Source organism: Neolamprologus brichardi, chromosome 18 (genome assembly GCF_056152115.1).
Source record: "Neolamprologus brichardi isolate AB-2024 chromosome 18, ASM5615211v1, whole genome shotgun sequence".
In the NCBI taxonomy this organism is placed as follows: domain Eukaryota; kingdom Metazoa; phylum Chordata; class Actinopteri; order Cichliformes; family Cichlidae; genus Neolamprologus; species Neolamprologus brichardi.
In genome coordinates this window covers 8,994,773-9,017,175 of record NC_142121.1, presented here as the reverse complement: position 1 = coordinate 9,017,175, position 22,403 = coordinate 8,994,773, and the positions used below count along the sequence as shown (strand labels likewise).

The following is a 22,403-nucleotide window of genomic DNA, read 5'->3' as shown; positions in this document are numbered from 1 at the left end:
TGCAGCTGAATTGCCCATTGTGTTGTCCTGCCTCTCTCACTCTGTCTCTACACACCCCACACCCCCTTTTGTCACTAACAAAGAGACACAAATCTTCCTCAGAGCAAATTTGATATCATCAGAGCTACAGTTTTTAATAAAGTTGAAATAATAATAAAAGCAGTCAGCATTAGATTAAGTTTGAATTAAATTTAATAGAATTATTGTTTCTGTAATACGATATATTATCTTAACTCTTATCTTTTCTAAGGTTTCTCTAAAACAGAACAGAAATAACACATTGGGGTTCCTTATAAATAAACAAATAAACAAATAAACAAACACAAATAAGTACAACACATGTGAAGCAGTGCACTTTAAGTACGATGCATGCAAATATCAGGAATGGTAACACTGATATGGTAAATCATTCCTTATTGAGCTAGTTTGGAATTTCCCAGGAATAAAGCATATCTTATCTTATCTTCAAATTAAACAGACTTAGTCAGTACTTGTGTCTACGCCAAATTTCAAAACACTGATTTGTTTAAAGCTCTTTTATCATTGTTTATTCAGCCACATACTGTGTATGTTTCTGTCCAGAATCTCTGTTAAATCAAAGTGATTTATTGTGATTACACTTGCCTGCAGTTTGACAGCTGTTGATGCAGGATTGCCAACTCTCACATTTTTGGTGTGAGACACCGAGTGTTAGGTTCTATCTCACGCTGCCCAAACAAATCTCCCTTTGAATAGAGTCATTTCATCTAAAACTGGAAAACGTTCCCATCTGACCCTCGAGAATTATGTGATTATTTTTCTGTTGCTTTAGTACTTGTAATAAAAAACATGGAAATGTTACTTACATAAAAGACCTCAAACTACATAAAAGTGCATTGGAAATCATCAGTTATTTTTGATTTTTCATAATTCAGCAACACAACGGATAGTTATATTTAAGCTCTATAAAAAATTGCATGAAATAAGATTTCATGGCTGAGCACCTGATTCCAAGCCTTACATCATCTGGCATTATGCTAAGCCACGCACTTTAGAGCAGTGGAGAATGGAGCGACAATCGTGCTTCTCCATTTGACAGTCCAAAGATGAGTCTGGGTTTGGTGGATGCAAAACTTGTCTGACCGCACTTGTTCCAAGTTTGGTGGATGGGGGCTTGTTTTTTGGGAGTTCATGCTCCCAACTTTGTGGGAACAGATTGGAGATGGCTCATTTCTGTTCCAACATGACTGTGCCCCAGTGCAAAAAACAAGGTCCATAAAGCTGTGGATGAGCATGACTGGCTTGACCTCAACCCCGAGACTGCGAGCCATCCAGTAAACACACTCCTAACCCCTTTGGAAAAGCTTCCCAGAAGAGTTGAAACTGTTATAGCAGCAAAGGGTGGGCTGATATATTAAACCTTGCAGATTAAGAGTGGAATGTCACTCGAGTTCATGCACATGAAGGCAGACGAGCAAATACTTTTGGCAATGTAATATGCTTCACAATCTTCACCTCAATTTGAGGCCCAGTTTAGTGATATGTTAAGGATGATGTACATGCATTAATAATTTAACAAAAGCTCTTTTTCCCCTTTGTCTGCAGCTGGTCTTCTACGTGGTCGTGCAGACGTTGTACACTCTGGGTCACAGTCTGTCTTTAATTGCCCTCACTACAGGGTGCGCTATCCTCTGCCTATTCAGGTAAGACTGAATACTAAAATATTATTAAATCAGAACATGAAGATAAAAAAAAAGCAACAGAAAGTGAACGTGAAATTAATTCCAGTATTCCTGGAAAGCTGGTCAGTGTAATATGATAATTTAATTTGATTTTAAGTGAACAAGCGCAGCTTTATGGCTATTTGTTCACATATTTGTGGATGTATGTGTGGACACATATTTGCAAAACAAAACAAAAACAGAACTGTGAGGACCAGAGATGGGCAGTAACAACAGCGTAATCCAATTACTTTTTTCAAGTAACGAATAAAGTAAGGGATTACTATTGCAAAAATGGTAATTAGATTACCGTTACTTTCCCGTAGGAACGCTGCGTTACCGCGTTACTAAAACCGTGATTTTTTTGTGAGAATGTCTCATGACAGTGATGTAAGCAAGTGCGACGTTCGTGACAACAGCTGTGTGCAGATCAACAATGGATCTTATCGAGTGCGGGAGAGAGTATGAGCGTGCAGCGTTTAAAGCGTGGAAGTACTGACCTTACTTTAAGTTTGATTCCATAAAAAGTGACAAAAACATTAGTGTCCGCTGTGCGTGGGAAGAAAACTTCTTTTTACAGCAAAAAAACCCTAAACCTCCAAGCAAGCACCGAGTAGCTACGACGTAATGGGAAATTCACAGAGAAACTCGCGGATTCTTCCACTGACCGCTGCACACCTGCACCAGGGTAACCCTCCGCCTACCCCACTCCTGCTTTACAGGTGAAAATAGAGCAAAAGGACCGCTAGTCTTTGACTTTATTTATTTTCTGCTGTGTTTTACTTGCATCTATTTGAAAGACTGAGTGTAAACACACAAAAAAAAATTATTTTATGTGCTGGAATGTGCAGAAAATAGGTTTAAATGTTAAACAAATTTCTTCCAGTCAGAGAATGGTGCATATAATTACATTTTTGCTTGATGCATAAAGTTAAAAGATTAAAACTAATAAAACAAGTTTTAAAAAGAGACTTTTCCATTTGATTACATTTTGTATGATGGATTATGCAGAAAAAGTAGAATTGGGCTGAAAGATCTATCGCTTTATCACCTATTCAGGTTGTAAATCGTGTTTTTAAAAAGTAACTAAGTAACTAAGTAATTAATTACTTTTGAAAATAAGTAATCAGTAAAGTAACGGGATTACTTTTTGGGGGAAGTAATCAGTAATTAGTTACTGATTACTTTTTTCAAGTAACTTGACCAACACTGGTGAGGACATTTCTTGCATGTTAGCTATTATTTTAACTTAATATTAGATTCAAGTTTAGAGAAGGTTAAATTCACCTCAAAAAGCCACTGACTTTGGCTCTAAAGTATTGTGAAGTTTATCAGTTTATGGAAAATCACATATATAAAACTGTACATATTTGGTATAAATGTGTAATTTCTATAAAAAAAAGTTACAAAGAATACATAATACAATGTATTCACATACAGGGATAGATTTTTTCATGTGTTGAAATGAATCTAAGACATTCACATTGTCCAAGCCAATCAAGAAGATAAAGAATCATTCTCTTTGTGTGACGTATAATCACATGTGCTTGTGTGTGATTGGCTTGTACATTTTTGGATCTCAATGAATTGCTTTCAAATGAAACCGTGCAACTTTTTGGAAGGAGCCGTTTGCGTGTGGATTCTTTCTGTGATGAGTGGCTTCATAATACAATGAATGAAAGGGCCAAACAAAAGCAAATGAGTTAATTGTGTGAACCAGTGCAGTTTGTCCCAAGCTAGCATAATGCTGTTTGTTATTAATGGTTTCAGCATCTTCAGGTTCTAACTGTAGCATCTTTATTTAACATTTACTGCACTGTGCTACATTTCTACAACATGTGTGCAGGAAGCTCCACTGCACCAGAAACTACATCCACCTCAATCTCTTCTTCTCCTTCATTCTGAGAGCCGTGGCGGTGTTGGTGAAAGACGACATCCTCTTCAACCGAAACTCGCACTGCTCAAACCAGCCATCACTGGTGAGGTCACCACCTCTGTCCTCAGCGAGCAGAGTCATATCCCGAGGGAGGCCAACAATGCAGCACAGAGTACAGAAAGCCACACACTCATGTGTTAACAGCAGAACTGTCACAACGGGAAAAATGTTTCAGCGTAAAGCCTGACAAAGTTTAAAGCCTGAAATAATAAATGGGAATAAGGTCTGCATGCTTCAGATATGAAATTAACAACTGTCAAACGTTCTGCTGTGACAGTTTGTTATTCAGATTCAACTAATAATTTTCTGAAGGTGGCTGTGCAGGATTTCCTGGCAGTTAGCCCATTCATGTGTTCGGTGAGACAACAGCCAGTCACGCATGCTCCCTATCTGCTTAGCTGAGAGGGCCAGTAGCCTGCGTGCTTTCTGGTCCTAAAACTGTGGAAGCATGCGGAACATCAAGGAAGAAGTGTGGACAAGAAGAAAAAAAACCTTTACTGCATGCACCACTGAGCAGCTTTCATTAAAAGGCATGAGGAGTTAGGTTGTAATCTGGTACCCAGTCCTCCTAATACACCCGGGATATACAGTGAGCCACACAAACATGGGAGCAAATCCAAAAGCCTGAAAATCCTTAAAGCTTCCGTGGGGCAAACTGTGCACCATCTTCACTGCGTAATAGACACTTTTGTGAGTGAGTGAGCAAGAGTATGTGAAACTGTGCCCTAGTGTTACAGTGTTGTTTTTATAAGTTACCCAGCACTGATGTGTATAGAAAAGCCTGCATTGCCGCCCAGTTTCATTGCCAAAGCATTGATAATACAATTTTGTCAAAGCTACAGGTGTCTCACAGATACTCGGTATCCCTGGCATTGGTGCTCTGGTGTATACAATTATGGTTATAGTCAGAGTGCTCTAACCTTGCATCCATGTGCTCCTTGGATAGTAGGATTTCCCATTTTGGAATGAGATTCTTCCGACTTTGTTGCGTTAGTACACTTTAAAAAGTTGGAACATGAAAATAGCTTGGACATTACAAAGACAAGGATATTGTATTTTACCAGGTGCTTTGCCTGATTTATTAGAATTACTATAAACTCGATCATTCTATTTGGATAGCAATTAACTGTTATGACCTAAAACCATAATACAATGCACAGTCAACATTTGAATAGATTTGTGGCACTGATCTAATTTTTCATGCAATCAACCAAATATTTATCTGCAATGTTTTAGTGTGACATCAGTAACTCTGCAACTTTTTTGTTATTGCCTATTTTCCATGTTCCTTTTCCCACTTGAGTGATGTTAATGTCAATTTTCCCAGGCTGACATGACCAACTCCAATTTTAGACCTACTCCCAGTATGTTTACTGCAGGTCTTTCATTCTGCAGGGCTGAAGTTGCACAAGGGGTGTTTTTCCCCAAACATTATGCAAAGGAGTATGCCTTACTGAGTTTTCTGTCTGGCAAACTTGGCACTTAAACTGCCACCTCCGAACCTTCTATGGCGATGCAGACTTTCTCTGCCTCTAGATGAAGTCTGTTATCGCTAATCTTTCTGTCAATGCAAAAAGCACCAAATGCATCTGACAGGATAACAACAGTCATACTCTTGGATTAGAACACGATGGATATTTCACCCATCTGCACCATTACCCTTTGCGTCATTTCAATACGTTATAAATCCCGACTTAGGAAGATCGCAGCTTGTTCAGAGCAGTGTGACGGGCAAAAGATAAAGGACAAAATTTGCAACCTGTTTCTGTTATTTATGTATGTATGCTCACTGATGCGCTTTACACAGACTGATAAACACACTAGCTTTAAAACAGAAACACCACAAAAGTATCATCCAGTTATACCTTCATGAAGGCGGGTTTTAATTCATGACTGTTGTATTAGTTTCAGCTAATAAACTGACAGCAGAAAGCTGACATCTGATCCTCTCCTTGCCTCAGTAGCTGCCTGACTCTTCCCTCATGACATTCCTCCTCCACTCACCCTCATTGTCAGGGCACTCTGACCTTTATGCACTCATCTGCTTGGTGCTTGTGATGTCATAATCTGCTCTGGGTGAACTCTCTGACAGATCCAGTGGAAAAATGGAAATGTATACCCACATATCAGAATACTAAGTATAAATACATGATTATCCCACACTGTGCTCATGGTTAAAATTAACCGCATACGGTCAGCGATACAATGTACAGTCAAGGCTGATATTATCTAGTTTAAGTATACACAAAGCCTATTTAACATCTTTGTACTCTTTCTGTGTTCTCTTTAGGTGGGATGTAAAGCCAGCCTGGTGTTTTTCCAGTATTTCATTATGGCCAACTTCTTCTGGCTGCTGGTGGAGGGTTTGTACCTCCACACTCTGCTGGTTGTCATTTTCTCGGAAAATCGACACTTTATTGTCTACATGTTCATCGGCTGGGGTAGGTACATTTTCTTATTCTTTATTTGATTTTGAGTCGAATGGCCACGTCGGAGCTTTCACTCTGTTATAGCTGCAGGTTTAGCAGCTTATTTATGATTTTGATTAGATATCAGAGCTCTTATTACTTTAGGCAGCTATTTAAGCAAATAAGTCAAAAGTTTTTTTTCCTCAAATTCAACAATACCGTGCTACATTTGTTATCCTACGGCATCAAACTTGATATAATGCTTGACTGAAAAGTTACCAGTTCACCAAATGGCCCAAGGTAAAGGAAAAGGAGAAACTTCATATGTGCTCAAAGTGGTTTGGCTTCAGTTAAACAAGGACTGGTTGGCAAACCACCAACAACCTCTGGTCGCTATAGCTATGGTGGTCCTATAGGGAAAAAGTACAAAGTAAAAGCTGTGCCTTAATGCTGAAGCTAACTGCGGCGGGGCGTGGTCTGCAGTGCTGCTGCTACTCGATGGTAATGGAAAGCCAGCCAATCCGAGTCGAGTCGTGGCGAGGTGATCCTATTAGGTACTAATGGAAAAGAGACCTTAGTGAAGTTGCATAATAACTGAACTGAGCCTTTTTGCTGCTGCCTTCTTGGTATTTTAAAACCAGATATTAGAAGACATTAGGTCTGACTGAGAAACTGCCTCCTCATATGGTAATATAAACAATGCTTGACATCATAAACTGAGAAGAAAGGAGAGATTTTCTCATAGACTTCTGTGTAAAGACATCTTTTCCCAAACAGAGGATTTCCCCCCTGCTGGTTGTTAGTTTCCAGAAGCAATGTTCATCTTTTATTTCCATTTTTCCTCCTCTGAAAGACAGTAAAACACTGTCTAGTTTTGAGCTTGAGATGGAATTTATCAACAAACAATTAAAAGCCTTAATATACACTGAAGCAATCTGTTTAGAGTCTTAATACATGGAACTCACATTACTTTACTCAGAAAGATTAAATCGTAATGGATATTCCCGACTACTAGCAATAAAAAAATAATAAATGCAAACAGGATGTGATAATATTTTCTATACTTCATGGTTGTTGACAGGAATCCCCACAGTGTTTGTGTCTGCGTGGGTGATAACGAGGATTTATCTGGAAGACACGGGGTAAGTGTAACAATCAGAGAGTGAGTTATCACCATAGAAACGCGGTCCAGGTTTGTTATTTATGAACTATATAAAGTCTCTTAAACATACATGGATTATGTTTTACTAAATAGATTTACATTCTGACTGAATGTCTGTCTGCAATTTGTTTTGCTTCAAGTTGACATGTGTCCATGTGTCATGCTCTCTCTGGAGCTGTTTATTATATTCTCCTTTAAAGGTTGACAGAAGTTAGGCAGCTCCAGTTACATTAAAGAGAGGCATGCATTGGTATTCAACAGCAACTGCCTCTGTTATTTTGTTAGGGCCTCTTATTGATTAGACTGTTATTCAGTACCATGCAGGAATGGGGCCCAGTTTTTTAATTAATAAGAGAAATATCTCACATGTCAAAGTGCGCTTTATTGGATAATTTAGCTGACAGGATCTGCTTTGAGATGTCATCACAGGAACCTGGTGGCGTTTGGCTTTTGTTGCACATTATTGCAGCTGGCACTGCAGCTCATTATCTTTGAGTCATGCCATGTAGGCGTACTATAAAAACAAGCGTCTGAAACAACTCTATAACAATTACTGAGACAGGGTCTGATGGCAAAGGACAGTAAGGACATCACTCCAGAGTGTGAGGAGAATGATAATGAAGTTTGTTAAGTTTTAAGTTCATTACCAAAGCCAAGAAGAAGACTGAGACTAAGTCACAACAGTGAGTCATTTAGTTTCCTTGACTTTTATTTGATTGAACCATACCATCTGAATAACCAGAAAGCTTAAATATTTAGTTGTTAGGACATCTGTCATATTTAAATGTGTCATTTTACCCTCAAAGACACGCTGACCTTAAGAGAGTGAAGAGTTTGACCCAAGTGAACAAAATGGTGTTGGTCATAAGAACCATAAGAATATATACATTTTGTAAAAATACTCAATATTTATGGCATGCAATGGAGTCCATTGTGAAGATTTTTAATGGTCTGATTATGGGAGTGTCAACATCAATAATAAAGTGATAAAGATGGAAAGAAACTGTACCATGCAGTATTGGTCCTGATGGACCGCAGCCTCCTGCCAGAGGATGTGATTCAAGGGAGGAGGAGTTGGAGTATCCCAGCACTGACTTCAGAGTTTAGGTTTCCTCAGCTGCTGCAGGAGGTGCATCCTCTGCTGTGGTCTTGTAATGAGGGAGCTGATGTTTTGCCTCAACTTTGAAGTCTTCATCTCCCAAGACCTACAATATCCACCAGGCAGTCATGCAGGCTTATGTTGGGCATGGGATCCTCCTGAAGACCCCAAAAATCCCCACTGATTTAACAGCACAGAGCTCCTGGCTGTTGTCTCTGAATTGGTCATAAGTTTGTCAGTGCACCCTCACACATATCCTTGAGATGAGTTTGATGAGGGTGGTGTCTATTGTGAACTTTGGGAGTTCGACAGACTGGTGACTGGAGGTGCAGCGGTTGGTATGCAAGGAGGAGAGTGTACACAGCCTTGGGGAGATCTGTTGCTAAAGATCTGAGAGTCTGATAGGAATTAAAGTCTACAAAAATAACCAGACATAAGTTACTGGAGGTCCATGTGCTGGAGGATGAAGTGTAGTGCCATGTTAACAGCATTGCCTAATTGGGGTACGGTTGTGGCGGTGGTGGTGGGGATTTGAGACAGGTCTGCAGTCATTCAGGCTTGTGATGTATCTAAAAGAACCTTGAGATTTCAAACTTGTACACTTTTACCTAGGTGAAATCAAAAGAGATTGATTGGCACATTGGGGGCTCAGTTATAATATTGACACTGTCACTATAAACTGGAATGTTTATTAGCTGATCTATACCCCACGTAAAGGTTTGGACTTTAAGTGAAGGTCACAGGATTGCCTGCAGCAGAAATGAGCTTCATTAGTAGAGATCAAACATAGAGTTAGAATTATGCTTTCTCACTTCAGAAAAGGAGTCAGTAAGATGGGGTCTATTACCATCGGGCTTCCTCTAAATTTGTAGAAAAATTACTAGTGCTCAAGTTAAGCAGTGAAGACCAGGTTCTTTCCATCTTATGGTACTTTTAGCAGTGATTCAACTACATTTATTGCTCCACTAGCACTTCCTCTGTTTTTTAAAATGCCCATTTTTTTTTTTTATTACTGTTACATATAATATTTACATAACTATTACATTCATATTTTTGTGTGACCTTCAGGTGCTGGGAAACAAATGACCAACCCATACCCAACTGGGTGATCAACGGACCAATTGGATTCTCCATTATGGTAATCCATTGCTTTCATTTTTACCTGCAGATTTTGCGTATTGGTTAAAAAAGCATTCAGTTGCCTAAAATGAAAAACTGGTTGATTATAAAAACAAATACTGAAAATATAAAGTGGAAAATAAATAAGTCTGTCATGTGAAACAATATCTGTCTTTGACCTTATTCACATTTTTTAATCTGGTTTTCGACTATGATACAAAACCCTTTAGAAACCTATGGCAATGTTTCAGATCTCACTAGTACGTTTTTCTAAATTCCCATTGACACATCCATATATTTTTCAAATTATTCCATAACATTCTACAGAAATGATCTGTATTTAAAGTACATAGTCTTTTAAAATCGGTCCTTTTCCAATTTCAGCTACACGTGAAGAAAAATAAAATGTATCAAGAAGACAGCGAACAGCATTACCGGATGATATTACAGTCGTTTCTCCCAGTATAGTTCACTAAAGTGTTAGGGTTTGTGAGCCTTTTGATTTTAAGACCTTTTAAAACCTGAAAGAAAGTCTTGAATAAATTCATACTCATGACCAAGCGTTCTGTGTAATGTCCAAAAACAGCAGTGTGATGTGTTAGTACCTCATGTCTCAAGGTGTTAACTTCATAGGAAGTCCCACTGAGAGCATTCCTGCTGCCCTGCTGAGTGACAGCCCACCATAATCTCTTTCATCCTTTAAAGGCATACATGGATATAATATGGCCCGAGGGACAGAGGTGGCTCACAGACCATTTTATCCACTCTACAACATCCTAAAGGATAATAAATCAGCTTCCCTTCCTTAAATTTTTTTTTAAATCAGTATGCCTCAGGCAACAGTGACCTACAGCATGCAGTGCTTTGTATCAGCCAACTGCGAAGATATAGCCTAACTTAAATGTTCATATATATTCATAATATTTTAACTGTGACCAGTACCCATGTTATATGGTTGTAGGGTGCAGGGCAATTTCTGAGTACTGCACAGTCAATTTTCTGGGACGTCCACCCCTGAGGCGTATTGTTAACACACAAATACACCAGACCAACAAAGTAGCAAAACGTCTGTTTTTGTAGATGTGGTCAGACCAGCTGGCAGATACTTACTCTCTTAATTTCTGCACAGAGTCTTGTGAAAATATTTTCTTTCCTCAGGACTATATTTTGTCAGAGGAAAATGTTTGCCTGCCAAAATGTCTGTGTTTGGACTACAGCACCATCGGATCCCATTCATTCTGGACTGTTTCGCCTAAGGAACCAGAGGTCCAGAGAACGGGAGCTCTAGATTATATTAGAAGTTCTCTGATGATCGCCTTTTAGCTAGCAGGAAAAACATAACACTAAACATTAGAATGATGGCATTATGCAGCGATAGAGATATTTTGCTAATTTTTGCAAAATTATTTCAGTTTGTAATGTTTAAAAAAGATCTGAAACAACAGAAAATAACTGTAACAGAAAACAAGTTCAGTTCAGTTTTTTTTTTTACTTATTTAAGGAAGAACTTTATACATTTGCCTAACAAGCAAAAAAAAAAACTCTGTTGATGAGACACAAATCCCTCATTTTTTAAAAAAAGAATAAAGTAGGCTGCTTTTTATTTAGAACAAGGCCTTCCTGTTTTAGATTGCGTTTATATCATGACCTCCTATTTATTCGATTTGGTGGGTGGCAAAGTATCGAACACAGCAAAATAAAAATCACCCCTTATGGATTATAAGTTATTTTTTACTCCCCCCCAAGGTAAACTTCATTCAGTTCATCTGCATCATTCGGATCTTGGTTCAGAAGCTGAGGTGTCCTGACGTGGGCGGCAATGACCAATCACAGTACAGGTAGGATTCGATTTGATGCTCCTTTGTGCTCATGCTGAGAGCATGAGCACAAAGGAAACTGCACTCCTGCCTTCCTGGATCCTCGTTTTGTTATATTTTCATTTTTTCCAACATGCACTTGAAGCCAAGTTAACAAAAGGTGACAGGTTGTGTCAACTGTTGTGTCATCAAGTAAATGACACCTGCTCAGTCAGTAAAAGCTGCTGTGGATAAAAGAGTCAGCTAAATGCTTCAAAGTATAAAACATGATCATCTGAGACACCAAGAACATTTTTTATCCTCTAGTATTGCTGACTGAGATAAGAGTGACGCTAACGCTCATTCGACAAGACAGCGTTTCATGATGCTGCTTTTATGAAACGAGGGGGAACCTTTGTTCCTTTATGGAGCCACATTTTCTCTGCAGTTTAGTGTCTGTTTAAGGCTTTGCTTTGTTTAATCTTCAGGCAGTTTTCCTCTCCGGTGAAATCTTACTCGTGCTGAGCTGTCAGGTATTCTTCATGTCCACAGGGATCCACGATTTAGTGGCGAGAGGTGGTGGGCAAGCCCAATTTGTTTCACTGCAGGATCTCTTGTTGGTGTAGGTGAAGACTGAACTGACACTTGACAGCTTGGGAGTGATGCAGGAAAAGAGGATTTTACCGTTTTCTCTGGGAGTGTGCTGCATGAGCAATTTGATTGTCCGCTTGTATCCCAATGCCACGCGGAAAAGTGCGACTTTTCTTTCGTACTTTTTGAGATTTCCACTGTTGAAAGGCTTTGCCCAACAATGTCAATTTATTTTTATATGGGGTTTTCTATGAACTCATAATCACAGTGTGAAAGAGACAAATAGGAATTGTATCAAAGAAAGTTCCTTAAATGAGCCAAACTGATGCCAAACAGCCAACAAAGTGTAGTGAACAGATCCTTGATCTGCGTGGAGCAGCAGTGCTGAAGATGTCAACACAAAAGAAGGTTGATGGCAAAGTTTTAAGAATTTATTAAAGTCCTACAAAAATGTAACAAGTCAAAAAAGAGGAATGTCATACAACAAATACACAAAGAAATAGAATAACATATATAATAAATAAAATAATAAATAAACGAAATTAGCAGAGGACTTTCAAGCATGTCCAGCCAGGAGGAGACCCTGGAGCAGAAGTAAAATGGCCTGTATTATATTTATATAGCGCTTTACTAGTCCCTAAGGACCCCAAAGCACTTTACATATCCAGTCATCCACCCATTCACACACACATTCACACACTGGTGATGGCAGCTACATTGTAGCCACAGCCACCCTGGGGTGCACTGACAGAGGCGAGGCTGCTGGACACTGGCGCCACCGGGCCCTCTGACCACCACCAGTAGGCAACGGGAGAAGTGTCTTGCCCAAGGACACAACGACAGACTGTCCAAGCCGGGACTCGAACCAGCAACCTTCCGATTACAAGACGAACTCCCAACTCTTGGCGCAACGATTGTTGGGCAAAGTGGGAAACACTACAACTGACTAGGGATGGGTATTGATAAGATTTTCACGATTCCGATTCTATTTTCGATTCTGTTTAACGATTCGATTCTTTATCGATTCTCTTATCGATTCTTTTTTTTAAAAAAAGGAGAACACTAAGTTCGATTAGCTTAGAACTTTGTCTTATATCTTCTCTTTGAACAAGATAGAAATTTAGGAGTAACATGGCCTTACAAACCCAACAGTGAGATCTTAAGAGATCCACAGCCTACGGCTCTTCAATGGGGTGTCACAGGGTCCCCAGGGAAAAAATTGTAAATGTAAAATAATAAAATAAATATTCTTCTGTAGCAATAACAAAGTATAACATAAATTATTCAGTAGCAATTACACAAGAATATCCAGTAATGTCCCTGCCTACAATTAAACACATTCACTTACCGAAAATCATCTGCTGTGGCAAATGGGTGCAAGCCTTTTACCACAAACTTAGTCACTGCTCGGTGACATTCGTCTATCCTGGCCTGAAAGGAGACGCTACCGGTAGACTGCAGCGAGAACTGCCAGCATCTGAGCCAGACTCTGTCTATCTCATCATGGTCACCTAAATGCACAGTAATGGCAGGTTTTGTAATAAGGCAGATCGCGCTAACATAATCTGCACTGTTAGTTGATTATTTACCTGCCGCATTAACGGGAGAGGACGTGCAAACGTTACCGCTGCTGCTGGGTTGAGATTCACGAGTCCGGAGCGGAATTAAAAACACGACATTCATTTAAGGTCATCGCGTGTTTTGTGAGCAAATGCTTTTGTATATTTGTAGTGTTTCCTCCCTTAAATGAAATATCTACTTTGCAAGTATTGCAAGTTGCCCTGTTGTCATCCGTTCTCGTAAAGTATAACCAAACTTTTGAGCGTTTGAGCCGCCATGTTTCCTGCCAGGTAAATGACGCTCCGCAACGTGGTGACGTCATTCGGGGCGACTGGAATCGATAAGGGAATCGTTTGCAAAATGGCAAACAATTCCAAGGAATTGAAACAGTGGGAACCGGTTCTCAACAAGAACCGGTTTTCGATACCCATCCCTACAACTGACTAGCTTAATTGGCTGGTGAATACTTTGGTATCACCTTGGAAATTAATCCATATTCATGAGCAAGCGTGGTGTTAGAGCACAGATGGATGGGTGCATTTAGTAGTCTGATTGCAGTGGGATGTAAAGGATTTTTGGAAAGATTACTTCTGATATCAGATTTGTTGATGGTGTGAGCCTCCCAGCAGAACCCTGGACAGCAGATGCAGCGAGTTATCTCAATTCAAGAGAACAGTTCAAGCTCAGTTTTAAAAAAGTCCGACAGGCTTCTTTGTTTATGTCCACATAAATCTGTGACTTTCCTCCATTGGAGCTTTGAACTGAAGACACTTCAGTGAGAAATGAAACGTCTTCAAGCAACTTAAATAAGTCCAGACGCTTTTCTTTCCAAGCTCCTTAGATCTTTCCACTGTTTCACTGCCTCACATTGCCATTGGGTGTATTTTTATGTTTAACACTGAGACAGCAGAACGAGTGAATGCAGAGGCTTGTTTTAGGCCCAGGTGAGCAGAGTATGCCGAAGTATGTTTGGACTCCCTACAAAAGAATCCGTGTCAGACGAATTAGGCACGCTAGTCATCCATGTTTAACTGATTTATTGCATCGGTCTTGTAATGAACAATTAAAAGAAACACTGCACCATATCTTATTCTTAAATTGTATCATAAAATAATTGTATATGACTGTTTCTCTCTCAGGAGGCTGGCCAAATCCACACTCCTGCTGATTCCTTTGTTTGGCATCCACTATGTGGTCTTCGTGACTCTCAGTGAATCCATCGCAGAAGATTATAAAATATTTTTTGACCTTGCCCTTGGATCTTTTCAGGTGCTGAACAAGTGTCTTTCACCTTATTGATCATTTAAAGCAGCGATTCTGAAACTTTTCTGAAAAAACTTTACTTCATTAAGTGTTTTTTTTTTTTAGGGTCTGGTCGTGGCCATTCTCTACTGTTTCCTGAACAGTGAGGTAAGTTATCAGGTGAACTGATAACATAAAAGTATGGATTTAGTCATTTTAATGAGCAGTCAAATTGATTAAACAGTAAAACATTTGAGTGAAAGTGATTTCTGGGAGGCAAAATAGAAAAGCTCTTAAAATCTATCCATGAATGTTTCTATACTCAACTGATAGTGTGCCTGTTTAGCTTAATTTTGTCAATCTTTCATAGAAACATTTAATAAATTAAATTTGTTGGAGCTAAAACGTTTTCCAACATTTCAGTGTTTTCCTTATATTAGTTTATTAAAAAGTGTTTAAAATTAAAGTGTTGATTGCTGAGTGTCCTCCTTCTATCTGCCAGTCAGACTCCATTCATTAGTAAACTTAGCTACACTGTGTCAGCTGAATTTGTTACACATTTTGACTTTATGTAAAATCATTGGATGTATGATGATGTGTTCCATTACATTATCATAAATACTGGTGAGTGGTGAGTTTGACAGATGGAGGAAGTTCTACTCAATCAGTTAGAAGCTGCCTGGGATCCCAAATAATTACTGTGCATGTAACTGATATGTGTGATTAATATTTGGAATGAGGTAGTGATTGAACTGTAGCAAAGTTTTATGTTCTCCATAGATACTCATGGAGAATATGAAGAAAAACAAAGATGAATGGCAGATATCAAAAAAGAGGAAAGTATTTATAGATTTAAGATGCCACTCAATTTCACAATTTGATCAACTGGATACAAAATAACAAGGAAGCATCTTTTCTTTGTTCTTTTCCTAAAGTGGAAGGTGCTCATTGATGCAAATGCTGAGAAAGATTTTCTAAATTTGGTCTCACAGCATTCTTCTTGCCACCATTCTGCAGCCCCGAGCTCCAACAGAAATTGGGGAATGGGAAACTGAATTTTCCACCAGCTAAGCAGGCTGATTTATCCTGGTTTATAAGATGATCATACAGATAATCAGACATAATCATGCCAAATGTTGCTGGACCAAATGGATCAAATCATGATAATGCGATGCAAAAGAATTAAAAAATATTTAAATCTAGATATATGTTTACTCACTTTCATCATGACATGATAAAATTCATCATCACTTCAATCAGAATGTTTATGTGCAGATACATATCCGGTAGATGGTGGCTCTCAAGCACAGCAATGTAAAACACACACACACACACACACACACACACACACACACACACACACAAATATACATAAAGGCTGTGTCTCCCATTTTTTAGTATCCCCCAGAAGTAGCAGATGAGATGCATCTGCAATCCTAACTGGATCAAGTTTTTAGCTATATTGGTGTTTAGTTCATCCAAATGATTTAATTTTTTTATTTTACCTGTTCCTGAAGGTTCAAGGTGAGCTAAAAAGAAAGTGGCGGAGCATGTGTCTGAACTGTCGTCTGAGCAGGAATCGCCACAACAACACCTTCGCCTCCAGAAACGGTTCACAGCACATGGTGCAGTTTCACAGCAACTCCAGAACCCAGTCCATTCTGCAGACAGAGACCTCGGTGCTGTGAGAACACGAGGTCTTTGACACACAAACAAACACTACAAAAACACAGAAAAATGCAGTCTTAAGATTGACCTGGGTCCAATAGTTTTACAAAGTTATTAAAAAAATACAAAAAAAGAGGAAAAAGCAGTACTTTGAGATGAAGTACCACATGGGTGGGACCTGCACATCACTGTAGTGCAGATTTTGGTTTTAGCTTTACAAATCTCTGCAAGCCTTCAAGTTTCTCATTAGTGGATCAAAAGCTTTTCAGATCTGTCCAGTGAGGTTTACTGTGTTTGCTGCTAAGAGCCTTTTTTTTTTTGCAGTCTTTATGCTATGATGTCTGCTACGTGAGCAGAGAAAAACATGTGCAACGTCCTTATACTGTTTTACCTGGAGCTTTGTGCACAGATGAGATGTAAAATGTATATACTTGAATGTTGCATGCATTGAAATCTATATTTTTGAACAAACATATACGTGTAGTAGAAACAGCAGGATCTAGGTGCTGCAGACTTTAAATTGGCACTTGCAAAAAATGCAAAAAAACAAAAAAACAAAAAACAGAACCATTTTTGCCATCTTTAACAGAAAGGAAAACAGGTGATTGTTTAAGTATACAAATCTTTATATAACTGTTGCCTGCTGTGCGATTTAACACCACTTGTAATACTGTGCTGCAGTCTTAATGCTGTCATTTTGGATCCATGTTGTAAAATATAATAGATTGGCTATGGGAAACCTTGCAATACTTTTTTGTTTGATACTAAAATTCATGGTAGCCGTGTCAGGATTTAGTTTCCAGGACGTGCATGCTGTATGCAATAACGCCGCAAAGTGACAGTCCTGTCATTAAATCCCGCAAAACTACTCACCTTAGTTCTTTCTTATATGTTTTCAATCCTTTTCCATGTGCCTCCTGTGTTCTCCCAGCCTTATCACAGGTGTCTGTGTGAGTTTGTTCCTCACCCTGTTTCAGTTTAATCTGAGCTTTGAAAGAATGATCTTAATGTGGTCGATTTTAATTCCAATCTTTTTTAATGTCCTGTTCTCATTATTGTCTTGATCGAGTCCATCTGTTCCCTCTCCATGGTGTTTGTCTTAGAAAAATAGACTCTTAGCCTCCAAATGTTCTCCTGTTGTTTGGTGCTCCTGGCTGGCTGTCACTCTGTAAAGCACCTTAAGTTATCAAATTCCTGATTAAAGCCTCTTGTGTTTCGCCCCCCTCCTGTCAGTTGCTGCTGTGTTTGCATACTGGGTCCTAATGGGAATATTTCCAAAAATCTGTGAGAAATGCTGGTGTCCAAACCCAACTTGAACACAGCGTTTGCTTCCAGTACCAAGTCATTGTTGTTGCCTTTTTACCACAGCTGTCTCCAAACCCAAATTTGGGCATGTTATCCCTTTTGGAGACCATCGGTAGTACATTTATTATCATTTAAATAGAAAAACTTGGTTATGTAAATTTAAAAATAAAAAAATAAAAAAATCAAGTTGTAAAAAATTGATTTGTAAATATTTTTTTAAACATTAGGTTTTACTTATAGTGTCTCTAGCTGTTCTTTCAATAAGCTTCTCCTAGTTTTTTTCAAACCATTTCACATAAAGGTCAGTTTTAATGATTGGTTTTTTACAAATATGCAGGGAAAGGTGACAACTTGTCACTTCAGTGAATCATTTACTGGTCCACAGTGGCCACACCCACCCATTTGATACTTAAAATTACTGGCAAGAATAAGTCGAAAACGCATTTTGACCCAGGTCAGCACATGAGCTCAGTGTTTCTGGGCTTATGGTTAAAAAAAACAAAACCATTGGTAAACATAAGGTTGTTTTGTACCAATTTTAATCCAAAACACTTTCATTTTTGATGCTCAGTCAACAAACTGCTGTCACTGAGAAGTCCTGAGCATGCATCAAACTCTTCATCCATGCTCTGATGGTTTTGGCAAGGTGCTCGGTGACCTGTTCTAAAGACACAACACAGACGAGCACTTTAAAGATGTCATTTAATTAACAAGATGGCGTGTTTGTGAGAGCCTGTGTTGGGAAATAATGATGTCTTTAAAATTACTTACATAAAAAGAGGTTTATATGATAGAAATTCGCTTCAAAACACATTTAATGTGTTTCAGCAGAAGAACCTCCAGGCCGTCACCACTTAATGCAGAAGTGCCTGGTGGATACAAGTAAATATGAAATGTTTTACTTTATGTTGGTTTTATTCATGCAACCAGTGTTTTGTGGTAGTTGCATGAAATCCTCAGTGTTTGACTCTTTTTGATTGCTTTTGGTAAACGGCTGTTAACCTGTGATTTCTTGTAGATTCTAATTGTATATTTTGTCAAGACAAAACGTGAAAAAATGAAAACTTTTGCTTTTTGCAATGTGCTTTATTTTTCTTTAACATGTTGTATTTAATGGTCAGCACAATACAAAAAGTTCTGGTGACACTTGATTTAAGGCATACAGAATTATTTTTAGTAGTTTCCTCTTCAAACCTTTAATTTAAGTTTATGTGTGTGTCCCTATATTTTAAATCAGCATTCAGTTCTTGCGTTGTGTCACAAAATATAGTTAATAAAATACACATAAACATCGAGGTAAAGTCATACTTGCAGCAGCAAATAATCTGGTCCATAAAATTTGAAGAACATAGAAGGAGATCAGATATTTGTCCAAACTTATTTCAATGTGTTTTGCAGGGTGAACAACACTGAGGCAGAGACGAGTCTTGAAATGTCCCTGTTTTGTTTTTAAAGCGATTATTATTTATTACATTTTTATGGTATCCTCTGCATATCAGCAGATGATACAAAATACTATATATTACATTACTAGTAATATATGAAGCTTTACTGTTTCAAGAGTTATTTTGGGGATTTTATTCATGCTTTTATTTTATGGGAACTTATTAGACAGACAGGAAGATGCCTAAAGAGAAGACTTGCAGCATGGATTCACTGTCTACGGCAGGGGTGTCAAACTCAAATACACAGTGGGCCAAAATTCAAAACTGGAACAAAGTCGCGGGCTAACATTAATATTTATTGAAAAAAAAAACTTCCTCCAGATAAAAGAATGAATCTTTTCTTATGGACTCAAATAAGTTTTGCTGGAAAACTGAATATGGAACAAGCAAAGCTTAATACTAAACAATATATATATTAGCTGTATAATACCAGTAGGCCAGCTCTAATAGTAATTTGGTATGGCTTCGTGGGCCAAATGTAATTAGGCTGAGTTTGACACCTATGGTCTATGGTGCAAATGGTGCTTTGTTAAAAATGTGGAAAGGAACAGAAAAGGAAATGACAAAAAGGAGGGGGCAAAAAGATAAAGCACGTTTGAATAGTATAGATAACGACAACTGTGTTCTTCATGGTAACATGTCTTTGTAGTTTCTTAGTAATCCACTTCATGGTAGTTTTAAGTGCTTGGACTTAGTTACCTTGGATTACTGGATTGCTTTTTGGTTTGTGAAGAAATATCATCCCTCTGTTTCGTCATTGTCATCCACCTACAACCAGTCAGATGCATGGTACAACATAAAGAGCCAGCTCAACAGGACAGACTCATCTGTGTCTGTGACAGGAGTAAAATAGGCCGTCTGTATCTCCTGTAAACAGTAAGCACTGAACAGAGGTGGCGGCTTAAAACACCAGGTCTCAGTAACCAATTCATCCCACACTCCCAACTCAACCCAACAAGCGTCTTCAAAGAGAGATGAAATGTCCTCACACACCAAAAAAACCCTGCATTGTGAAGTCGTGCTGTAAAGTAACACAGCAATCATTTAGTCTAAGATATTTATTAACAGATTTAGTAGCAGGTGGGTACAGGTGACCATACTAAGGTTTTAGCTCAGCTGCTGCTGATTTTGTCAAAAAATTATTTGGTCCTTAAACTGAAACTAAATGAGTAAATGTTCCCATTTAATAAGCTGTACCTGGTCATGTTTAAATAACGATTTAAACAAGTGATCATCTATTGAAATCAATGTCGATTAATTTAACTAAACAACTTGTTTAATTGTACAGAAATGTCAGTTGTAATTTCAAAACAAAGCTGTTGCCTTAATGAAAGTGTTACCAAGTACCTTAAAAGATGTCACTATGTTACTCAGTGTGTCATTTAACATCTATGTGACTACAAATGATTGAGAGTCTACAAAACCATATACACCACACAGTGTTGACTTGCCGAGTGAATTCATATTTAATGTTGACTGACGTGATGCTACGAATCATGTCGCCTGAACACATGTATTTGTACTTAGACACCATGAATGTCATGCAAAAGATGATTGGTAAAGGCTACCATTGTAAGCATTGCACTGTGTGAATGTAACTCTCTGGAAATTTGCATTTTATTTAATATTGCTTGTTTTTCTGTCCCCTCAATCATAGGAACATGATTTCTGGGTGGTAACATTTATTACATTGAAAATTCTAAACACTTGGGCCAAACTTGTTTGCAGTTCAAAATCCTTTGAAGTCACTGGGGTTGGCTTTATCCATTTCTTCCTTAAACTAATCTGAACCAAAACCATTCAAAAGCTTGCAAATTGTGTAATTATCATCGTTACTAATAGCCCCAAGTGATTCAAAGACTCTGAAAACTACTTTTACAATCTTTGAACCCATTATAGTATCTACACCAGCCCAGACCTCGAGAGCTTTGGTCCTGCAGATTTTAGATGCATCCCTGCTCCAACACAGCTCAATGAAATGGTTGAATTACCTCTTCAGCAGGCCATCAAGTTTGGCAAAGGCCTGGTAACAAGCCAATCATTCGATTCAGTTGTGTTGGAACAGGGATGCATCTTAAAGCTGAAGGAGAGTAGCTCTCGAGGACTGGAGTTGGAGACTCCTGATCTACACAATCTAAAGCGTATCCCAGCAGTTGGTGGCCCCTTCAGTGCTGATACCGTCTTAATCTCAAACAGGAATGAGCCTAGCTGTATAAATGTTGTGGAAGCTTTTATTCCATCTGAGAACAGTAGCTACTGGCCTTATTATAATTTATTCATTTTAGAGTCTAACTCAAGGCCAGTTCATGGTTTCCATGTTGAAGAGGGTCCACATAGCCAGCTGTGAGGAATGTCATGCCCAAATTTTGGGTCCTCAGAGGGAAACAACGGAATATGTGCCAAAAAAAACTTACATAAAAACCTGGTTTTTGCACCATGTATATTTTATTGATGACACTTCCACATCTTGTTTTTGGTTGCTATTTGTGTGTGTGGTTGTGTCTGTGTCTTTTAGCAATATTGCACATAAAAAACAGGTTGTGCACCGTTACACCATCAAAAGGTTAAAATTTGATGTGTTGGCTTCTTCAGCTCACACAAAGAGTGTACTTTATGGTATCCATTTATGGCATATTACATTTTTTTTTAATGAACTTTAAAAATATCCAGCCTTCACCATATTCATGATAGACTCCTTTTCTAGTGCACATAACATGTTCAGATCTGCTTGTTTGAGTTTAGTCCGCAGAAACCATGAATTGGTCTTTACCTTTACCTGTTTTCTTATTTGGTACCCAAATAAGCAGGCAGTTCTCCATTGTGGTTCACAAAGCCCAAAAGAAGATTCCTAAAATGTTTTAAAGCAGTCTCTCCTTCAGCACATTTCAAATGTTGCAATTATTATTATTTTTAGCCTAGTGAAAACTCTTTTGCAGCTCATTGTTGATTGATGTGGTTGGAAATTAGTGACTGTTTTCTTTTAAAAGACATCCGAACATGTGACAAGGACATTGAAATGGAAGCACAACTTGAATGAAAATTAAAAAAATAAACAGATTCTGTGCACTGCTTTTGTCGCTTCTGGTTTATTTAGTCTTTTATAAAGTTTCAGTTTCAACAAAGCAAAAGTTGTTTAAAACAACTTTGGTTTCTCACAGTGGACGCTTACTAACCTATCAAGTAAACGCACCATAACAAGCTTATGAAATGCTGGGTTAATCCTGGGTTACACTCTTTTTCATATATATATTTAGTGCAAGGGTTATTAAAATCTAATCGGGCACACTGTCTTGATGTCTTGGAAATATCAGAAGCTAATCCAGACTGACGGACTCAGTTCCTGCCTCGTGTTGGTGAAGGTATGTAGTCTCC

The 22,403-nt window shown here is 38.4% G+C and overlaps 1 protein-coding gene across 3 annotated transcripts in view; it reads left to right on the top strand.

The window, feature by feature from the left end:
• The window catches only part of LOC102775707 (vasoactive intestinal polypeptide receptor 2), a 78,111-nt gene extending 56,023 nt beyond the window's left edge, over positions 1–22,088 (top strand). The window contains exons 5-14 of one of the 3 annotated variants that reach the window (XM_087831653.1): positions 1,585–1,682; positions 3,547–3,679; positions 5,927–6,077; positions 7,126–7,186; positions 9,374–9,443; positions 11,171–11,262; positions 14,511–14,640; positions 14,740–14,781; positions 16,131–16,310; positions 18,158–22,088. In XM_087831653.1, the coding sequence (XP_087687779.1) occupies positions 1,585–1,682; positions 3,547–3,679; positions 5,927–6,077; positions 7,126–7,186; positions 9,374–9,443; positions 11,171–11,262; positions 14,511–14,640; positions 14,740–14,781; positions 16,131–16,301 (948 nt within the window). In that variant the 3' untranslated portion in view covers positions 16,302–16,310; positions 18,158–22,088. Of the gene's footprint in view, positions 1–1,584; positions 1,683–3,546; positions 3,680–5,926; positions 6,078–7,125; positions 7,187–9,373; positions 9,444–11,170; positions 11,263–14,510; positions 14,641–14,739; positions 14,782–15,393 lie in introns of all 3 variants that reach the window. The other 2 variants (XM_087831652.1, XM_087831654.1) reach the window with 2 other exon arrangements.
• Positions 22,089–22,403: the final 315 nt, after the last annotated feature.